This window comes from Rutilus rutilus (assembly GCF_951802725.1).
Source record: "Rutilus rutilus genome assembly, chromosome: 20".
NCBI classification, from domain to species: Eukaryota; Metazoa; Chordata; class Actinopteri; order Cypriniformes; family Leuciscidae; genus Rutilus; species Rutilus rutilus.
Window position 1 is genome coordinate 35472143 of NC_140225.1, and position 21280 is coordinate 35493422.

Sequence of the window (21280 nt, forward strand, 5' to 3'; positions counted from 1 at the left end):
GTCACTATCAGCAAACAAGAGAAGTAAGATGCATTAAGCAAGCTTGCCAGTTGAACTGATTTCTGGTGGTGATTATCACTGTGCGCAGAGATAGAGGTGTGTGTGTGTGTGTGTGTGGCTGTGTTTCAGCTCTGGGAGTCAAAGGTCGTTCAGTCTAAAGCTGTGGAGGGTTTCAGTAAAGACAACAATCCATCCAACTTTGTTCTGCAACTACCAGCAAACTTCACGCAGACTCTCCATAAACCCAGCGGTCGGTCCTGATCTGAGATTTGTGAAAGTCTTGTTGTTTTGTAGAAGTGCAGTGAATGTACGGTGCGTTTACACTGAACTCAAACACTCGAGAATTAAAGAATTGAATTCTTACTAGTAAAAATGTGATTACGGCGAGTAAGGCTGGGAAGATTGTGAACTAAAACGGCTTACCATTGTGCGTTAAATCAGTTTTTTCAGTGCACAGCCAGTGCAATCAACATATATACACAAATGATTACAGTTGGAAAGCAAAATGAATGCATCCAATAGATAAATGAAATGACAGATGTACTAAATCCAGCAGAAACTCATGTTTAATGCTTATGACAAACGTCACAAACGTTGCAATGCTCAGATCCCCGGTCAATCCCACAATCCTCCAGCGGGAGTCTTGCTCCGCACTCAACAGAATTATCTCGAAACGCCCACTTCACTGCAGTGTAAACGCACTGTCAGGTCATGTTACCACCAGAGTGTTTAGTTGATGATGACGGCTGTCCAGCTCTTTAGTTATATTTTGTCTGGTTGTTGACCTGTTACACTCAAGGCCAATGAAATGCTCCTCCAATAATTTTTTTCACTTTAATAGCTATTTTACCCAAAGTAAATCACGAGCACTGTCACATCTCACCGCATTCTTTTACTCTCACATTTGTTGTCCACTTCGTTTAGGACACTTTCGCTGTTTTCTCTGGTCGTGTGCTTGATGTTTTCCTCTCTTTTCTCAGTCGTCATTCCAGCTGCTCAGAATGTGCAGAACTTCACCTCCAAAACAGTAAGTCAACAAACACTGTCCTCTTCGCTTAAAAATGTGTGACCATTGCCAGGATACCTGTACGTTTCTTTTTCCACTCATTTGATTTAAATCCACTTTCACAGCTGTTTAATATAGAAAGGTCGTCTGTGTTCATTAATCTGCATTATAACGTCTTTATGAAACTCCTGTTAATGTTAATGTTGATCTTCTGAGTTAAAGCTCTTTTGAAATTGTGAATGTGAAATGAAAATGTGTTTTCCATGACTTTCAGAACAGCTGTGGTTCTGTTGCCACATTTTCTCTGCCGCCTGGAATAACATATCCAGTCCAGATTCCAGCTGGCGTCACACTGCAGACGGCCTCAGGTGAGACTCAGCCCCACGCTCGACCCCACGCTCGACCCCACGCTTTTTAGCTTACACAGGAGTATTAATTTAAAGTTGCTTTAAACTGGCAATTTACAAAGTGTGAAGCATGGGAAATTATGATAAGTTCACTAAAATAAAAAATATTAAGGTTAATTTCCGTATATTCAAAGAAAACTAATGAAATCTAAAAATAGGCAAATGTTTCTCAGCTTATTAGGTAAGGTAAGGTAAAACTTTATTATCCCACATGGAGAAATTTGTCTTGGGCCATCACCCATGCTGCAGTCAGTACACAATTAACACACAGTAATCAACAAACCAGCCAATAATAGAACGATTAAAAAAAAGTCCTGAAGGGTTTAGCTCCAACACATACAGTACTTGTAGTTTTCAAATAAGTCTGAAGGACATGATTAGTTGGATTGGGTGAATTTAATTAGGGTTGAAGCTACACTCTGCAGGGCTGTGGCCCTCCAGGAACTGAGTTTTGCACCCCTGTAAAAGTTTCTTTATTCCCACGGACAAGACCTAGTTGAAGAAGAGCACTGTCTAAGACTTTGAATCCCCCATTCCAACCACTCAATGTAAATGAGCTGAAATAATGGCTTAAATAATGTTTAGCTGTTCTTCCCTGTTCCTCTCTCACCTTCAGGACATTTCTACAAAGTCAATGTTCCTGTAATGGTCACGCGAGGAGCTCAGCATGTCATGACCCGACCCGCTCCGACCTGCATTGAGCAGAATTCCAACCCGGTTTCTCGTCCCATGGCCGTTGCTCGCAACATCCCGGCCCATCTGTCTGTTCCCTGTGCTCCAGCGCCATCTGGTTGTGTAGCGTCTGAGACCCTGCCGAATCCTCCGCAACCGTTGCATCATCAGCTCTTCCAACAAACCGACGACAAACCCTCCCCATCAGCCTCTGACAGTCAGAGCGAGTTTAACCTCGACGGCATTGAGTTCAGCCCGCAGCCCATCGACATGAGCACCTCATCGTTCTTCACTCCGCCAGCACAGGGGCCGCGCTCGGATTATCCCCGGGATGTGGTGGAGACGGCCTTAAAAGAGCCAGATGGAGCAGCTGATGAATCAACTGCTCTTCCAGACTTGAAGGCTGAAACGAGTCATGACATTAAGGTAAACTTCAATGCAACATGCAAGACACCTATAAATATGAAACCAGTGTTGTGTTCTAGTCGTGTCTGTCCGACGTCGTTTCTAAAGGGGAGTCTTTTCTAGTCGTTTCGAAGGGGTGGCATACCAGTATACAGTCCTACCATTCGGAATGTCTCTGGCCCCACGCATGTTTACAAAGTGCATGTACGAGCTTTCCCCCCTGAGACAGAAGGGGAGCCGACTTGGCCCAGTCGGAGGAAGAATTAATATCTCACAGATCTGTGAAACCGATTATCAGTATTGATCGATTGCTTCTGTCTGCCTCGTTGCTTCTGCTGCTGCTGTTGCGTTGGTGTGCGTCTGAAAGCTTTGTATATCTTTCTGTTTTGAATCATTATTTATTATAATTCCTTGTTGTTTATACTGCTAAATATAACTTACTCAACATCACACATTAACCTGACATCGCCAGCTTCAATCTAAATCATTATTGCTAGCACAACACGCTAGTAATTCGCTAGCCTGTTAGCGTGCCATCTGTGCGCTCTTTATTTATTTATTTTTTTTTCTCGCGCGCTTGAGCCTGTTACGAGTCCATCAAACAACTTAGGTGAGTAGGATCAGTCAACAAACACGTCATGTCATGTCATGTCATGTAATGTCATCTTACTTGCACCTCATGCAACATGTTTAGCATATCCTTCTCTGTCAGCGCAGGATTTACATGTGATAAATGCAGGGAGATAGTAAAGCTGACGGGGAAGATTTCAGAACTAGAGACACGCATCCAAACTTTAATCGAGGTTAATTGTAAGAGTGCAAGGGCTTTAGATACTGCTTTGGATGCGACTAGCTTAGTGAACTCTTTACATTGTTCGGTTCCGGCTGAAGTAGAGCCCGTGCAGCAGGGCAACTGGGTGACGGTGAGGCGCTGTAGTCACGGGACAAAACACGGCTCTTCCGTTCCGATTACAACTTCAAATAGATTCTCCCCTCTCAGTGAAACACCCACTGTGAATCCTGTTGAATGTGCCCTAGTTATTGGCCATTCTATTACACGGAACGTGAAAATAGAGACACCAGCGAACATAGTCACATGTTTGCCGGGAGCCAGAGCGCCTGACATCAAAGCAAATTTAAAAGTGCTGGCTAATGCTAATCGTAAATTCTCCAAGATTATTTTTCACGTTGGCACAAATGATGTTCGACTCCGCCAGTCGGAGATCACCAAAATTAATGTTAAAGAGGTGTGTGAACTCACAAGTACGATGTCAGGCACTGTAATTTGCTCTGGCCCCCTTCCTGTTCACAGGAGTGATGAGATAGTTAGTAGATTGTGTTCACTCAATGGCTGGCTGTCGAGGTGGTGTCCGCAAAATAATAAAGAATTCATAGACAATTGGAAAAGTTTTTGGGGCAGACCTGACCTGTTGAAAAGAGATGGTATTCATCCCTCCTGGGATGGTGCTGCTCTTCTCTCTAGTAATATGGCACATAGTCTTAGATAGAGGTCGACCGATTCATCGGTCGGCCGATTGATCGGCCGATTTTTTGCATTTTTAACATAATCGGCATCGGCCAATATCCAAGTGTATCAAGCCGATTATTAGGCAGGCGCATCTGTGGGCAGCCTAGTGTTGTTGTTGTGGAACACGCGTTCGACGCATGCTGCGCCTAGAGTCATTCTCCAGCAGAGTGAGCAGACCTCATCCAGTGCTTAAGGAAGGAGCTAAGTTCCTTGGAGAAAACTCCTTTATATTTAATTAAAAACTTTTGATATGTTACTGCCAACTTAGAGAAAAAACATGAATAGGCGACATGACGTTCGGCTACTTTGAAATTGATAGCGTAGTTGAGGTTGCATTAGCACAGCAGAAGGGTTGCGATCATGTCACAATAAAGTAAGCAAGAATTTACAGACAGTGAATCTGAGACTTTTATTTGTTCTGTTTGTGTGTCTTATATTTGAGAGGGTTGTCACTCAATGCAGAGAAATAAGTAATAAAAAAAAGAGACCAACTATATGCTAGTGAAGGACTGGCTTTGCTTTGCTAGGGTTGGGTAGCTACAGACAGACCCAGTGCTAATACGGCACTGGTGCCTTAACGACCGTTATTTACCGGACCGAATATCAACGCGCATTTCTGTGCTTCATATCAGTGCTACTGTTATGTCTGTGCTTCTCTTGGATGCTCTGAAAACGGACGTTAGAATAACAGAAACATCGCTTCGCTTCGCTTCGCTGCACTTGACACTAGTCAGCAGTTAACTTTAACATTCCGTTAGCTAGTAGCTGGATTAAACACGGTTAAAATGCTGGCCAAACAGTAGTGTAATGTGTGACTGTATTTCACTGTAGACTAGGGGTGGAACGGACGTATTCGTATTGAACCGAAACGGTACAGGCGTCACGGTTCGGTGTATAAATTTCCACGGAGAATACACGCTATAAAAATAAATAAAACTTGCGTGCAAAGTAATGCGGAACTACTGTTAGATACGCGGGTTCTTTAGGGACACCTAATCTGTAGCTCCGCTTTAGCTCCGGCTGCGATGTAAAGATTGCAATGCTGGAATATGTTGTGTGTGTGTGTGAGAGAGAGAGAGAGAGAGAGAGAGGCGCGGGCGCGATCGAGATCGAAAAGTCGCGTGTGTTTAAAGTCGCAAAGTGTTTACTTATATTTGTGTGCAAACGCGCGCGCGCGTGTGTGTGTGAGGCGCGGGCGCGATCGAACAGTGGAAACATATAAACATACTCTGTCATTTTGTTTATCAGGACATCATTCAAACTGCAAAGTGTTTAAGTTACTGTTAATTAAAATGTTAAGGAAAACAAATATATTAATCTGAAATGTAGCAAATAAATTTTCAATTCATTCAGGTACAATTACCAAACATATCTCAAGTTCTTTTTGTCTTTTGTACAAGTGCAGATTGGTAAAGTGTTCAATAAATGTTTTTGTTGAGAAATCTTGTCTATCTTAAGTAATTATTTGTGTTACATTTTATCTTTCAAATAGAGGTTAAAAACAAGCACATAATCGGCCAAAATAAATCGGTAGCATTTATCGGCCATCGGCCGACCCGGATTTCAAAAGATCGGCATCGGCATCGGCCTGAAAAAAACCATATCGGTCGACCTCTAGTCTTAGAGCTCAAACATGACAATCTGGGGCTCAGGTCAGGAAGCAGACAGACTGGCTAAACCGACCGTCTGCTAGCTGTCTCACGTCACCAAGGTCAGATAAATCCCATCACATAGAGCCTCTTTATCCTAGATATCATCATATAGAGACCGTGTCTGTTATGACCCCGAATTAGGACATACAAAAAACTTCCAAACCCATCTAAGGGTAAAAATGTAATTGATGTTCAACAAATAAAAAACAGATAATAATACAAATGAGCAAATGATAAAGCTTGGGTTGCTGAATATTAGATCCCTTACTTCAAAAGCACTTATTGTTAATGATATGATTACAGACTATAATCTAGATGTGCTGTGTTTGACAGAAACCTGGCTAGATGCCGTTGAAATTCTGCAGCAGAGCGATGACATCTCAGATCATTATCTAGTCTCGTGTAAACTAGCCAAGGCTGCAAAGCTGACTCCGTGTTACAAATATGTTAGACCTATCACTTCTGCCACTTAACTAATCTCAGCATCCCGGATAGCTTAGAAGAACTCGATATTACGACAGAAACTTTTAACTCTCTTTTTTTTCCAGCACTTTAGACACAGTTGCTCCTTTGCGCTTAAAGAAGATTAAAGAAAATAGTCCAACGCCGTGGTACAGCGAGCACACTCGGCCCTTAAGAGAGCAGCCAGAAAAATGGAGCGCAACTGGAAGATAACAAAACTAGAGGTATTTCGCATTTCATGAAAAGAGAGCTCGATTACTTACAGAGAGGCTTTAAAAGCTGCTAGATCTGCTTATTTTTCAACCCTATTAGAAGAAAATAAACAAAACGCTAGGTATTTATTTGAAACAGTGGCTAAACTAACGAAAAATAAAGCTTCAAGCCCAGAAGTTTCCAAGCAGCACAGCAGTAATGACTTTATGAACTTCTTCACTTATAAGATTGATTACATCAGGGAGAAAATTATAACTATGCAACCGTCTACTACAGTATCGCATCAGGCAGTGCATTTTAGTCTCCTTGAAGAAAAATTTGATTCATTCATTGCTATAGGAGAGGAAGAATTTACTAAACTCATTAAATGATCTAAACCGACAACATGTATGTTAGACCCTATACCGACTAAGCTACTGAAAGAGATGCTTCCAGAGGTCATAGATCCTCTTCTTAATATCATTCATTCATCTTTGTCATTAGGGATAAGTACCAAAAACTTTTAAGCTGGCTATGATTAAACCGCTTGTTAAAAATACGCAACTTGATCGTACAGAATTAGTCAATTACAGGCCGATCTTGAATCTACCTTTTCTGTCAAAGATACTAGAAAAGGCAGTATCCTCACAACTATGTTCCTTTTTAGAAAGAAATGATATCTGTGAGGATTTCCAGTCAGGATTTAAACCGTACCATAGTACTGAGACTGCTCTCATTAGAGTCACAAATGATTTGCTCTTATCATCCGATCGTGGTTGTATCTCTCTATTAGTGTTACTCGATCTTAGTGCTGCATTTGACACTATTGACCACAACATTCTTTTAAATAGACTCGAAAATTATGTTGGCATTAGTGGAATTGCATTAGCATGGTTTAAATCATACTTATCTGACCGTTATCAGTTTGTAGCAGTAAATTAAGAGATGTCTCATCGATCACAAGTTCAGTATGGCGTACCACAAGGCTCAGTACTAGGACCGCTGCTGTTCACTCTGTACATGCTACCATTAGGAGATATCATTAGGAAACATGGCATTAGTTTTCACTGTTATGCTGATGATACTCAGCTCTATATTTCTTCACGCCCTGACGAAACTTACCAGTACACAAAATTAAAGGAATGCATAGCTGATATAAAAAATTGGATGACTAGTAATTTCCTACTACTTAATTCTGAAAAAACAGAGATTCTAATTATTGGACAAAAAACTTCCTCACGTAATAATCTAGAATACTGTCTAACACTTGATGGCTGCTCTGTTAAGTCCTCGTCGTCGGTTAGGAACCTGGGTGTGCTCTTTGATACCAATCTTTCATTTGAAAGTCACGTGTCTAGTATCTGTAAAACCGCATTCTTCCATCTTATTTATTTATTTATTTATTTATTTATTGAACATGTTAAAAAAAACAACAACAAAACTAAATAAGAACAATCAACAAAAAAGATCATCAGCAGATGATCCAAATAACAGTCATGTTCAAAGGGGTAGGAAGAAGTTAATATAACTTTTCTTGTCCTACCCCCACTTCAATGATATTTTTAGCTACTTAAATTGTTTGCATCACTTAGATATTCAAACTAAATAAAAATCAACAAAGCTCTGAAAATCACTGTTCCAGCTCTATATCCATCCAGGATTCTTTTTTAAAATAAAAATTTCAGTTGCAATAAGTTTTTACATAACTTTAAATCATTATTACTGTTGTTCCACAGGATAACACCCTGAGTTGATGTACAGTGGAACTTACTATTTGTTCGAATTAATGGTTTACTAAACATTGATATTCCTCTGATATTGTACGCGCTTTCTCTCAGTAGAAAAAGCTCTTGGATATTTCTAGGCAATTGGTTATTATGTGCTCTAAAACCAATTTGAATAGTTTTGTAGTCAATCAAATCTTTAAACTTTAATAATATACCTAAATTACGTCATATGCTCTCATTGACAAATGCGGAACAATTAGTTCATGCGTTCATGACCTCAAGGCTAGATTACTGTAATGCTCTACTGGGTGGTTGTCCTGCACGCTTAATAAACAAACTACAGCTGGTCCAAAACGCAGCAGCTCGAGTTCTTACCAGAACCAGGAAGTATGACCATATTAGCCCGGTTTCTGTCAACACTGCACTGGCTCCCTATTGAACATCGTATACATTTTAAAATATTGCTGATTACTTACAAAGCACTAAATGGTTTAGCTCCGCAGTGCTTGAGCGAGCTCTTAACGCATTATAGTCCTTCACGTCTATTGCGATCTCAAAATTCCGGCCAGTTGATAATACCTAGAATATCAAAATCGACTGCTGGCGGTAGATCCTTTTCCTATTTAGCACCAAAACTTTGGAACAGTCTTCCTAACATTTTCCGGGAAGCAGACACACTCTGTCAGTTAAAATCTAGACTAAAAACACATCTATTTGACCTAGCATACACAACACATTATAGACTTTTATAATTCAATGTTAGGCTGCATAGATTAGGTCAGCCGGAACCGGGAACACTTCCCATAAATCCTGATGTACTCGTTACATCATAAGAAGAATGGCGTCTACGCTAATATTAGTCTCTCTGTTTATCCCAAGGTTTACCGCAGTCCGCCGGATCCAAATCTGATGAAGGACCTGCGCCTGGACCCGATGACAGCGCAGTCCTGAAGTGTCCACTAGTCTCTCCCCTGTGAAGGCCTCCCTCCCCTCCCTTTACCTCTCTACAGATAAATCCCGTTGTCGGGATAATTCCGGTTCGCGTGGCCACGTGGAAGCGATTAAAAATTCTGTATTATAAATTTTAAGGCAAGACAAGTAGTATGTTGAGGGTTGATTTGTAGGGAAGGACTACACGCCTGCGCACATATATTCAAACGCACATCCCTATAGACTGAACTCGTAATACGCATGTGCACGCCATCAGCGTTCTCACTGGTTCGCGTTTGCACAGAAAGAACTTAAGAGTTTTCTGTTAAAATGGTGTCATGTTAGCGGCCCCTAAGTTAATAACTAATGATCGTTGCGACGGAAGTGAATCAATCAAACTAACTTTAGCTGGACAATAACTTTATTCTAGAGCTGCTATAAAGCCAAAACAATCTCTGTTACTTTAATTTCCTATATTCAATGTAAAGCTGCTTTGGACAATCTACATTGTTAAAAGTGCTATATAAATGAAGATGACTTGACTTGACTTGACTATGCTCCTCAGCCATCTGGAATGCCTAGGACTATGCTCCTCAGCCATCTGGAATGCCTAGGACTATAGCCAAGAGCTCACTGTCTCCCAGCCAGAGAATTTCTTTCCTGGGATTCTAGACTCAGCCAAAATTAAGGTGTGGTTAACCCATAAGCTTCGTTCAGAGCGGGGGCCTTTTCCCCCTCAGAACTTTTCAGAAGATGCTAGGCCATATGGTCTCTGCATCGCCAGTTCTTCCGTTGGGTACTGCAGTACTGGCTGAAACCCCAGGTCCCAGCTCACGCATGGCGTTCAGGTCGCCTCCACGCCAAGGTGGACCACGGCTGCATCAGAGAGTAAAGATGGGGTTGGTCTGGAGGAGGAAGGTGGTCTTCACAGACGCTTCCAACACAGGTTTGGGGAGCTGTGTGTGAGGGCAGACCGACTTTCGGCTCCTGGTCGAGCACGGAAAAGCAGCTGCATATCACCTGCCTTGAAATGATGGTGGTTTTTCTGGCCCTCAAAACCTTCCTACCAAACTTAATAGGACACCATGTCCTAGTCCAGTCGGACAACATGGCAGTGGTGTCCTACATAAACCACCAGGGAGGACTCAGAGGACTCCTATTGTGGGCACAATGCAACCTGCGCTCTCTGGGGGCAATGCATGTGCTGGGCAGACTGAACCAGGGAGCAGACATGATGTTCTGAGACAACGTGTTCCCAGGGGAATGATCCCTCCATCCCAAGACGGTTCAAATGATCTGGAGCATCTTAGGGAAGACAGGGGTCGACCTCTTCACCTCTGGAGCCAACTCTCACTGCCCAATATTCTTTACAAAGAGCACGGATGCGCTGACCCACGAATGGCCCAGTCGCGCTACTCCCTCAGGTCATCAAACGAATCAGGGAAGACAGTTGGGCCGTTGGGCGTGGTCCAGTGGTGTATCTATTGGTGACATCTGTGCAGTGGCCGGCTGGTCCTCGCCGTTCACCTTCGCCAGATTTTACAATTTGGAGGTCCCTGCGCTGCAGGCACACATCCTCTGTCTAGTTGGAGTTGACCTCTGGGCTAGCTCAACCTGCTATTACCCTTCCGGAGGCTCCAACCTCAGTCCGAGCCCTTCCTTGTAGGCATTTATTTCCATTCCCTAGCCCTACCGTTTTGGGACGGGAAATGAGCTGCTTTTATAGGCAGGTGCTCCTCCCCTTTCGGTGGGCTCTCCTCGCCAAAGGTTCGTGCAGATCCAACTGAGCAGCCAATGACTTTCGGCTAATGACTAGCCCAGAGGTCAACTCCAACTAGACAGAGGATGTGTGCCTGCAGCGCAGGGACCTCCAAATTGTAAAATCTGGCGAAGGTGAACGGCGAGGACCAGCCGGCCACTGAACAGATGTCACCAATAGATACACCACTGGACCACGCCCAACGGCCCAACTGTCTTCCCTGATTCGTTTGATGACCTGAGGGAGTAGCACGACTGGGCCATTCGTGGGTCAGCCAGCAGCCATATCTCCCTGTAGCCCAAGACTGGTTGCCCACTGAAGCTAAGCAGGGCTGAGCCTGGTTAGTACCTGGATGGGAGACCTCCTGAGAAAACCAGGTTGCTGCTGGAAGAGGTGTTAGTGAGGCCAGCAGGGGGTGCTCACCCTGTGGTCTGTGTGGGTCCTAACGCCCCAGTGTAGTGACGGGGACACTATACTGTCAAAGAGCACCGTCCTTCGGATGAGACGTTAAACCGAGGTCCTGACTCTCTGTGGTCATTAAAAATCCCATGGCATTTCTCGTAAAGAGTAGGGGTGTAACCCCGGTGTCATGGCCACACACCATTGGCCCTTACCAATCATGGCCTCCTAATAATCCCCTTACATTGAATTGGCTCTATCACTCTCTCTCCTCTCTCCACCTATATCCGGTGTGTGGTGAGCGCACTGGCGCCGTTGTACTGTGGCTGCCGTCGCATCATCCAAGTGGATGCTGCACACTGGTGGTGGTTGAGGAGAGATCCCCTGACATGATTGTAAAGTGCTTTGGGTGTACAGTAGTACATATGAAAGCGCTATATAAATGCCCGCAAAAAAAAAAAAAAAAAAAAAAAAAAAAAAAGAGCTTTCAGATCGCCTTTGTTATGGCTTTGCAGTGGCACTGTGCTGTTAAATTAAAGACTTCAGAATTCGGAGATAAAGGAGTTTTCCCCATAGCGTCTAGCAATGACACAATATTCGTTCCAAGTTATCTCAGGGAAATGAAGTTACGTGACATGTTCTTCAGTTCTTAATGTTCTGCATTTTTGTATCCTCGCCCACGGACAGTCGGATCAACAGAGGGTTATTAACAGTTATTGTAAGAGTGGGTTTATCACTGAAAATTGTATTGTATTTTTTTTAACTTTGTGTAGCATTATGGTAAAACGGATCACTATGGCAACGGCTTTCTTATCTGTACACAACAGTGTTTTGCTTTGGGCAGAACAGACAGAACGGCAGTGTCTTTTAGTTTTTCCTTTGCGTTTGGCCTAAAACACTGTTCGTGGTCTTCCAGTTCGACATGACAACAAACAGAGGTTTTTCAGATTTTCCGTCACTGCATTTTCTCCATATTTACGATTCTTTGCAGCCTTTTGTTCCTGCCTACAAAGCACTGGAACCTTGACTGGAAACCAAAAGTAACTCACTCCCATTAAAGGAACACTCCACCGTTTTTTGAAATAGGGCTTATTCACATTCTTTCATACATTTAGATAGGTGGGTAAATGCATTTTTGTCTCAGTGCATGCATTGTTTTAGTTTGACAGGGTCGGCGCTAGCTTAGCTTAGCACAATGAATGGAATCCTTTGTTGCCAGCTAGCATGTCCTGAGTAAAAGTGATCCAAAAAAAAAAAAACCCATGTAATTACTTCTTGTGGGCTGCGTATTCACAACGAGTACAAATAGCAATGCAGATTAACACTAGGCGATTTCCTAAGCAGATATTGACTTGGGACTATATTAGGGGGAAGCACAGGCGAAGCACAGCTACTTAGGCGAAGCACTGCTACTTGGGCGCAGAGATATCACGCAACACATGAAATTCCACGACTTCCGTCAACATACCAGCGTGCAACGAGTCAAAACAGAAGAACAACACGCGTGACCTGCACCAAGTGTCTTCGCTTTTGGATTTTTTTTTTTTTTTTTTTGAGAAGTTACAGCTACAGTTACAGCAAACATGGTAATTATCTGCGTAGCAAAAGGTTGTGAGAACAAGCAAAGGACATACACGAATGTAATGTTTCACAGAATTCCATCGAATGTGGAACTGAGAAATAAATGGCTAGCTGCTCTGGAGATCTGTACTTCAACGCCTCTCTACAAAATCAAACAGTATCGTGTTTGCAAAGAGCATTTTGCACCGGAGGACTAAGTTACTTTGAAAAAATGGAATATGGGCCCAGAAAGACGGTACTACGTCTGAAACATACGGCTGTCCCATCCCATCTATTTTCAAAGCACAGGCAGAACAAAGTGCACATGTAAGTTGTCTTTTATTACTCTTCCTTATGTTAATCTGTGTCTTTATTCGGTTGTACGATAGATGCTGAGAAGCTGTATAGACTACGGTTCAAATAACGTTAGCCTCCTCTAGTATAACCTCATGTTGAATTCAACCTGTTTAGCATGAACAACCAAACTAAAATAAAAATCGCTGTTATCGTTACCTGTAAAATGAAATGACTGAGGGCTAAGTTAGCTATATTTCTCTCACTGAGTTAGCCTGGTTCTTTTGACTCAGGAGTTTTAGTATAACTACTATGAGGAGAAGGCTACAAGCAGTTTACTATACATGTGTCATGTTTAAAATAATCACTTACTCTGTGGACAGCGGTCCATTTGGTCCATTCGGCGTGGGGCGTTTTTTCCAGTTCACTTTATCACACCGGAAAAAAAAAATCGAGTACTGCCGGATGGATAAGCGCCGTGAAATCCTCGGTAGCTGGGACACAACTGCGGGCACGCTCATCTTGATCTGACGCGTTGAGCCTGGTCATCGATGGTAGTAACTTGTCCCACTCGCCACAGCACAGACTCTATTTCAGTCGGCATATTCCCCCACATTCACACACCACCAGTTCGTGTTGGCTCTCATCCTCACGTCCTCGGGCTGTTGAGCGATCGCAACCTCCTCCTCCTGTCATTCTATTTCCACTCATTTTCTGTACATATACGTATGGTTCTGGCTCACACAAAATCAGCCATGTTCATCGCCATTCATGTACTGTTGGGAAAATAGCCAGGCAGCTACTATTCACACCGGTATGTTGACGGAAGTCGTGGGATTTCATGTGTTGCGTGATATCTCTGCGCCCAAGTAGCAGTGCTTCGCCTAAGTAGCCGTGCTTCACCTGTGCTTCCCCATAATATAGTCCCAAGTCAATATCTGCCTAGGAAATCGCCTAGTGTTAATCTGCATCGCTGTTTGTACTCATTGTGAATACGCAGGCCACAAGAAGTAATTACGTGTTTTAAAAAAAATTTTTTATCACTTTTACTCAGGACATGCTAGCTGGCAACAAAGGATTCCATTCATTGTGCTAAGCTAAGCTAGCGCCGACCCTGTCAAACTAAAACAATGCATGCACTGAGACAAAAATGCATTTACCCACCTATCTAAATGTATGAAAGAATGTGAATAAGCCCTATTTCAAAAAACGGTGGAGTGTTCCTTTAAACTTTTACTCTGACTTCTTGCACCCGGGAACAATACAAGTCGACACCATTATGACTAAAAGTTTGCTAAGTATTTCCTTCTAAATAGGGCTGTCCCCTTTTAGTCGACGAAACGTTAGTCGACCAGAAGAGGTTTAGTCGATCAATTTGAATAGTTAGTTAGTCGCAGAAAAAAAAACTCCACAGAAAGTGGTGAAGTCAGGCAGTCCGTGAGGGACAGATCGTTAAATGACGGGTCCTTGTTGTAATTACAGTATGTTGGGCAGGAAATTCAAACGTTTGCCTATCATCCATCGACCTCAAATATGGTAGAAGCAACTTTACTTGTCTGCTCGCTCTGACATTAACCTAGATAAATGTGCACTATTATTAGGAGACTATCCAAGTGTTCCTGCAGAGTGTGAAAGCTGAAGTATTAGCGCGTTTTCTGCATGACATGGAGGCGCCAGCGCAGTAACTGGCATTTAACTTAACTTAACTTACAGATGAGAGTAATACATCATCCCGTCTTGACAGTTTTATTTGTATTCACTCACAATAACAACAAAACGTTGTGCTATTGTAAAATGAAAACAAACAGGATGCGCTTTTTTGCTGTCTCGGTCTCCCTGAACAGCAGCACGTCACAAAAATTAACCAAAACTCTAAAAGGCTACTTGCCTCACAGACATGAGAAATATATCTATAGAAAGCTTGAAATGTCTACTTTTAAATGAACCAATTAAAATAGAAAACAAATACTCTCTGATTATGTAATCTGTATGAAAGGTGGATTTCTCTCTATAGGCGCGTCCACTGGCGAGTCAGCTTCGTCAACTTCATCTTTGAAGAAAACTCGAAGAAAACACTAGTTCATTAATAAACAATTAAAATATATAAAATATATATAAAATATAAATGTGCGATTAGTTGACTAATGTCTTAAATAAACGAATACTAGTCGACTAGAAACATCTTTAGTCGAGGACAGCCCTATTAATATAGCAATGCTTTATTTGCACCAATTTTTAAAATACCTTTATAAAAGCAAAGACTAAAATATAGCAATTGAATATGAATTATTTCTTATAACTGATAAGAATTTAAAATGTGTACCTTGAAATGCAATGCAAGTCGCTTTGGATAAAAGCGTCTGCCAAATGCATAAATGTAAATATCAATTCTAGTCAGGCGAATTATTTTTGTCCCCCAGCCTAATGTATGAACCAATGCATGAAAAAGTACATTTACATTTAGTCATTTAGCAGACGACTTTGTCCAAAGCGACTTACAAATTAGGACTAAATTAAGCGAGTCATCGTGAAGAGGTAAGAAACAATCAAATCAAAATACTAAGTTCAGGCATTGTTCAGAGTAGCATAACCCCGACAAGTGAGGATTTAAAGGAAAAAGGAGAGGTTTTTTTTTATTTTTTTTATGAGGTTAAGTGCTCACGGAAGAGATGGGTTTGCAGCTGTCTTTTGAATGTTGCCAGGGATTCTGCGTTCCGGATGAGGGTGGCGAGAGCATTCCACCAGCGGGGAACTGTGAATGAGAATGTTCTGGAAAGTGATTTTGTGGCTCTCTGTGATGGAACCACGAGACGTCGCTCGTTGGCCGGTCGTAGGCTTCTGGTAGGGATGTAGACTCGTAGGAGGGAGCTGAGCCTGTGATAGATCTGTAAGAAAGCGTCAATGCCTTGAACTTGATGCGAGCAGCGAGAGGTAGCCAGTGCAGAGAGATGAACAGAGGAGTGACGTGGGCCCTCTTGGGCTCATTGAAGACAAGACGAGCTGCAGCGTTCTAAATCAATTGATTCAGAATGCTGCATTGTAGAAGTAGACCTTAGTTCAAGGTAGAAGTAGTTCAAGTAGACCTTGAACTAAATGTGAATTGGTTTGGGTAAAGCGTTTGCCTAATCCATTAAAAATGTGCATGTAAAATGGGTTGTAACTGAATATGGCTCTTCAGTTTAAATATGTTAATGTTAATGAGATTTGAGGGTGGAAGAATGGAAATCACGTGTTTTTACTGTTTGAGATCAGTAACCATTTTCATTTTAGTAAAAACGCTTTCATCATGTAGCCTTGCAGTTTTAATGAAACCATATAAATGTTTCTGCTCAAAGATTGTCGTTTCAAACACAGAGTATGATACTGATTCTGTTTCATCAGCTTGAGACGGAGCTCAACTTCATCACACAACTGGATGGAGTCGCTGACAGCAGCTCCGACACGGAGGAAGATGATGATGATGAAGATCTGGGGCTCGTTGGAGAGGAAGAGTTTCTGGGAATGATCAATGGCAATGAGGAGGAGGAGTTGGAAGAGGAAGAGGTAATAAAAGCAACTTACAGTACACAGAACACCGAAAGTTTCTGTTACGTTATTGTTGTTTTTCTTTCGTCAGAAATATAAACTGTATGTGGGTCGTTCCAGTTTACGGACTAATCATTTCAGTCAAATCTTTTGAACATTTCTAATGGCATGAATTCTGCTGCGTTGTTTAACACGTGATGTGAATGTGCGTGGCACTGTGCGTTGGACAGTGTGTTGTGACGGTGGCACCATACTAACAATCTCTCTTCAAAAGCAGATTGTGGAGACATTTTATTTGTTCATGGTCTAATATCATGATATCGGTGAGAGTTGAACTCTTACAAACACGATACACTATAGACCAGTTACTGAACCAAAGAATGAGCCGTTCTAACTGTCAGAGTTTTCAGAGGGCGAGTGCCGATACGACGCTTGTACGAGGAAACATGCTGATGACTAGTAGCCTGTTATTAAAGGTTCACTATGTAACTTTTTTTTTCAAAATTAACCAAATTTAAACAGTAAGTGAGTATATCATAAATCCGTCTTCTAAAGTGTGTTTTTGTCTTACTCTGATTCACTAAGGTAAGCCTGTTATAAGCGTTTATATTTTAGACCTGTAGGGGTGGTTATACTGTAAGCCAGTGTGTGTCATATCTGTACTTAGAAAAGTAGCTGTGTATAGTGTGTGAAGAACACAGGTTAGTTGTTACGAGTGAGAAAGCTTGACCATGGATGGACGACGCAAAACTACAAACCTCCGGGGAATCACCGTTTATAAAAAATAAAGAAACTCCGAACTTTTCAGGAAAACTTAAACATTTCTGAGAATTCAAAATAATTATGGAAATAATAATTATGGAAATCCATAAATTGCTTTTGAATTGAATAGGGCTGAACGATTAATCGCACTTTATATGTAATCGCACTTAAATCGAGATGGCTTATCACGATTTTAAAATCGCAAAGGCTGCGATTTATTTTTATTTAGTTTTTTATGCGCAGTTTGTCATTGATGTACGGCTCTGTAAACGTGTCACGGTTTATGAATTCACTGTCTCTCTCTCGTCTAACGTGCTGTTGTGTGTGTGTGTGTCTGTGGGCGTGGTCACTGATCATCGGTGATCAGTAGCGCCAGCTGGTTTCAATTGTTTGTCCCTTTATAAGCTCAGTAACTGGTGTCTCATGTTGTCAGATCGTTGTGGTTTCCCGGTGTGTTTCCTGTGTCTGTTCCTGTGTCTGTTCCTGTGTCTGTTCCTGTGTCTGTTCCTGTGTCTGTTCCTGTGTCTGTTCCTGTGTCTGTTCCTGTGTCTGTTCCTGTGTCTGTTCCTGTGTCTGTTCCTGTGTCTGTTCCTGTGTCTGTTCCTTTGTCTGTTCGTGTGGATTTGGATTCCCCGTGTCGTCGTCGTGTTCGTCCCTGGATTCTCTGCACTGCACTGGATCACCGAGCACCGTCACGAGGGATTATTCACTGGACCTGAGCACCATCACGAGGGATCATCATTGGACTGAGCACCAGCACCTGTTGTCCACCAAGGTCCCTGCGTCACTGTTCCACCCTGCGTTTGTGTCCACCCGTCTGTCCTGCTGTGTTGGCGGCCATCTGTGTTCAGTGTTTCTGACCTGTGTGCTGATTCTAATAAAGAGCGTTATTGCATTTACATCCTGTTTCTGTCTTACGTAACAAAACGCTGCTCCATCTGAAAGCACTGTGAGTTTTAGTCTCATAACATGCATTTGAAAAAGCAACACGCGTCAAACATCTTTCCAAAACATGAGAAGCATTTATGAACCTCTTGTCCAACAACAGACAACATTTATTAACATGCATTTACTCCAAACTCACTTCATAACGACAGCTGAGCTCCTCCTTCTGTGAGATGATGAGCTTCTGACACAGAGTAAGGCAGTCGTGTATTTATAAGTCATGTTTAATCTAAGCGTTTCGATCTTCTGTTTATTCAGCTACAGCGACAGGGATTTCCTGGAATGATGCACATTATTGTACTTCTGCGGCGGGGCATATTTATTGTGTTTGCGTGAGAGCACCCTCTGGTGTTCAAATGGGGCAGTATTTACTACCGATCAGCCGCACTCCACTGACAAGCTGCGCATAAGATAATCGCAGCCTTTGCCAAATCACGTGCGGTTTTATTGCGATTAATCGTGCATCCCTAGATTTGAAAGCCTATGAATGAGGAATAAAATCAGGTCTCATTATAAGAGAGCGAGCAGGGAGATTTTCACACACATTGATTCTGTCAATCTTGTGCTCATGAAAGTCTGATCCAGTTTAAAGGAGAAGAAATTAACACTTCTGTTTTCTTCTCATGCGTTCTCTCAGGATCCGCTGAACTCTGGAGATGACGTGAGTGAGCAAGATATCCCAGAGATCTTTGACACAGAGAATGTCATCGTTTGCCAGTATGACAAGGTAAAAACTACAGAGAAACTATTTAGGGGTGATTTTATTGAATGAGGTGAAAGGAGTTGAAAATCAGCCTTTGCAAATCATACACTGGATAGAGATGATAGCTATGAAATAAAACCGTACCGTTTTGTACAGGAAAAATAAGCTGGCGTCTTTCAAATGATTCTTTACTGTTATGGGTTCATAGATTGGGTTGCCCACAAGAAAAAACCTGTAGAATTATGAGTGTTAAATATATCAGGGGGTTAGGGTTAGTTAGTTTTGATTGTTTTGCTAATGGAAATTGTTCCAAAAAGAGCAGAACAGTTGAACGACATGTACAGTTTCATGTGTCGTTATTAAATGATTCAGCATTTTTTAACAAACCATTAGACTCAAAATGATTCAATGACCTGTTCATAAAGTGGTCATTTGCTTTATTCATGATCGAATCATCCGGTTTGAACGAATCGGTTTAATGAATGATTCTGTGGTTCACTTATGGGACCCACTGGCAGTTTTAGTTTCATATAGCCTAATTGTATTGCTTAATTTTTCCAACATTTCTGTTACTGTAACTGTAATCTGTTACTGTAATCTCCTATTATCACTGTAAAGCTGCTTTGAAACAATCTACATTGTTAAAAGCGCTATATAAAGGAACTTTACTTGACTATTGTTAATTAATGTAATTCGAATATATATACACACTACGAGTGTGACGAGACATGAGATTGGGTTCACGAGAACGAGATGATGAGATTTTTGCACAGTGTTTTTAAGAAATCGTCAATGACAAAATTCATGACTGGAAAAATAGTCTGCAGGTGCATTTTGAAATTTGTATGAGCTTCTGTTACTTTCACTGTTCAATCTATGCTCTATCATATTTTATCTTTCATGTAATATCACAGCACATATTTAGAGCTAATTCAGCAGAGCTCAGTGCTGAGGATTGGGTCAGTGGTTTAAATGTTTAAACACCAGTGAAATATCACAATTCTCTATTACAATTTTGATACTACAGCAAAACTACTATTAAATGTAAATTTAAAACATTATTAAAGACAAGTAAACAGTCAGTAATAAAATAAGACCTAATAATCAAATTACAAATAGCACAAATAAATAAAATATAACAAAAAAGGCTACAAATGAAATAAACAGTTTCTAGAGTTTTTCAGGTCTAACAGTAGTTTTTAGGTACAGAAATTTGAACAAAGTAATCAAATGTGAAATAACACTGCATATTCATTACTGTATACATGAAATGGATCTTTATATAGGTCCATTTCTAAGATCTTATGGATAAAGATCCAGCAGCCATATCACCCTGTAGCCCAAGACTGGTCTCCCACTGAAGCTCAGCAGGGATGAGCCTGGTCAGTACTCTGATGGGAGAGTCCTGGGAAAACTAGGTTGCTTCTGGAAGAGGTGTTAGTGAGGCCAGCAGGGGCCGCTCACCTCTCCTCTCCACCAGTAAGCTGGTGTGTGGTGGGCGTTCTGGTGCAGTATGGCTGCCGTCGCATCATCCAGGTGGTGCTGCACATTGGTGGTGGTTGAGGAGATTCCCCCTTTCACGTAATGCGCTTGAGTACCCAGAAAAAGCGTTATATAAATTTAACAAATTATTATAAAGTTACAAAAGGCATTTAGTCAAGAGTTGTGAGAGATTTCTTTGTCCTTTGTTTGATTAGCATTAAAACAGAACAGCAGGTTTATTAGTCTGCCGTCACTTTAAGACTGAATGCACAGGTCCAATATAAATATAGTCAGTTATATCTCAAGTATCGTAGACAGTGTTTACTAGATATTTGCGAAGAAAGGTGTTTTTTCATAATTAGGGGTTCAAGCATGAAATGCTGAAACCCTATTGTAATTGTAAGGATTTGTAAAACTGATCATGCAGGCCAAACCGTAAGGCCTAGAGACTTGAAACCTGGCCAGATGGTAGGCCTCAATTTGGGGAGAACCTGTCAGAGTATGACCCCGATTGGTCCATAGGTGGCGCTACAGCAACCAAAAGTACAAAATCGCTCATAGCTCTTAGACCGTTTGTCCTAGACTCAAGTGTCTTACACCACTGTGATCCCTGGCTCAAGGCGGACAAAGTGTATCTCCAATTTCGATTTAGGCAGAAACATTTTCCACTATGTCGAATTTTGTCCAAAACCTACTTTTGTGAACTAGTCCCTGGTTTTTCGCCCGATCGGAACCAAACCAGTCTAGGACAATTCTCTGGACGCTCTAGATCAATAGTTATCAGAAAAAAAGTTGAACTTTTGCATTTGGGTGGCTGTAGCAGGGTCATTTAGAAAAGGGGCGTGACAAAATACACTCAAAAGCCTATCA

The 21280-nt window shown here is 41.7% G+C and overlaps 1 protein-coding gene across 1 annotated transcript in view; it reads left to right on the forward strand.

The window, feature by feature from the left end:
* The window catches only part of gtf2a1l (general transcription factor IIA, 1-like), a 37848-nt gene that overhangs the window by 7162 nt on the left and 9406 nt on the right, over positions 1-21280 (forward strand). Inside the window, exons 3-8 of the mRNA XM_084391437.1 lie at positions 130-250; positions 981-1027; positions 1281-1374; positions 2030-2511; positions 16375-16536; positions 18863-18952. Of these exons, the coding sequence (XP_084247563.1) occupies positions 130-250; positions 981-1027; positions 1281-1374; positions 2030-2511; positions 16375-16536; positions 18863-18952 (996 nt within the window). The remainder of the gene's footprint in view (positions 1-129; positions 251-980; positions 1028-1280; positions 1375-2029; positions 2512-16374; positions 16537-18862; positions 18953-21280) is intronic.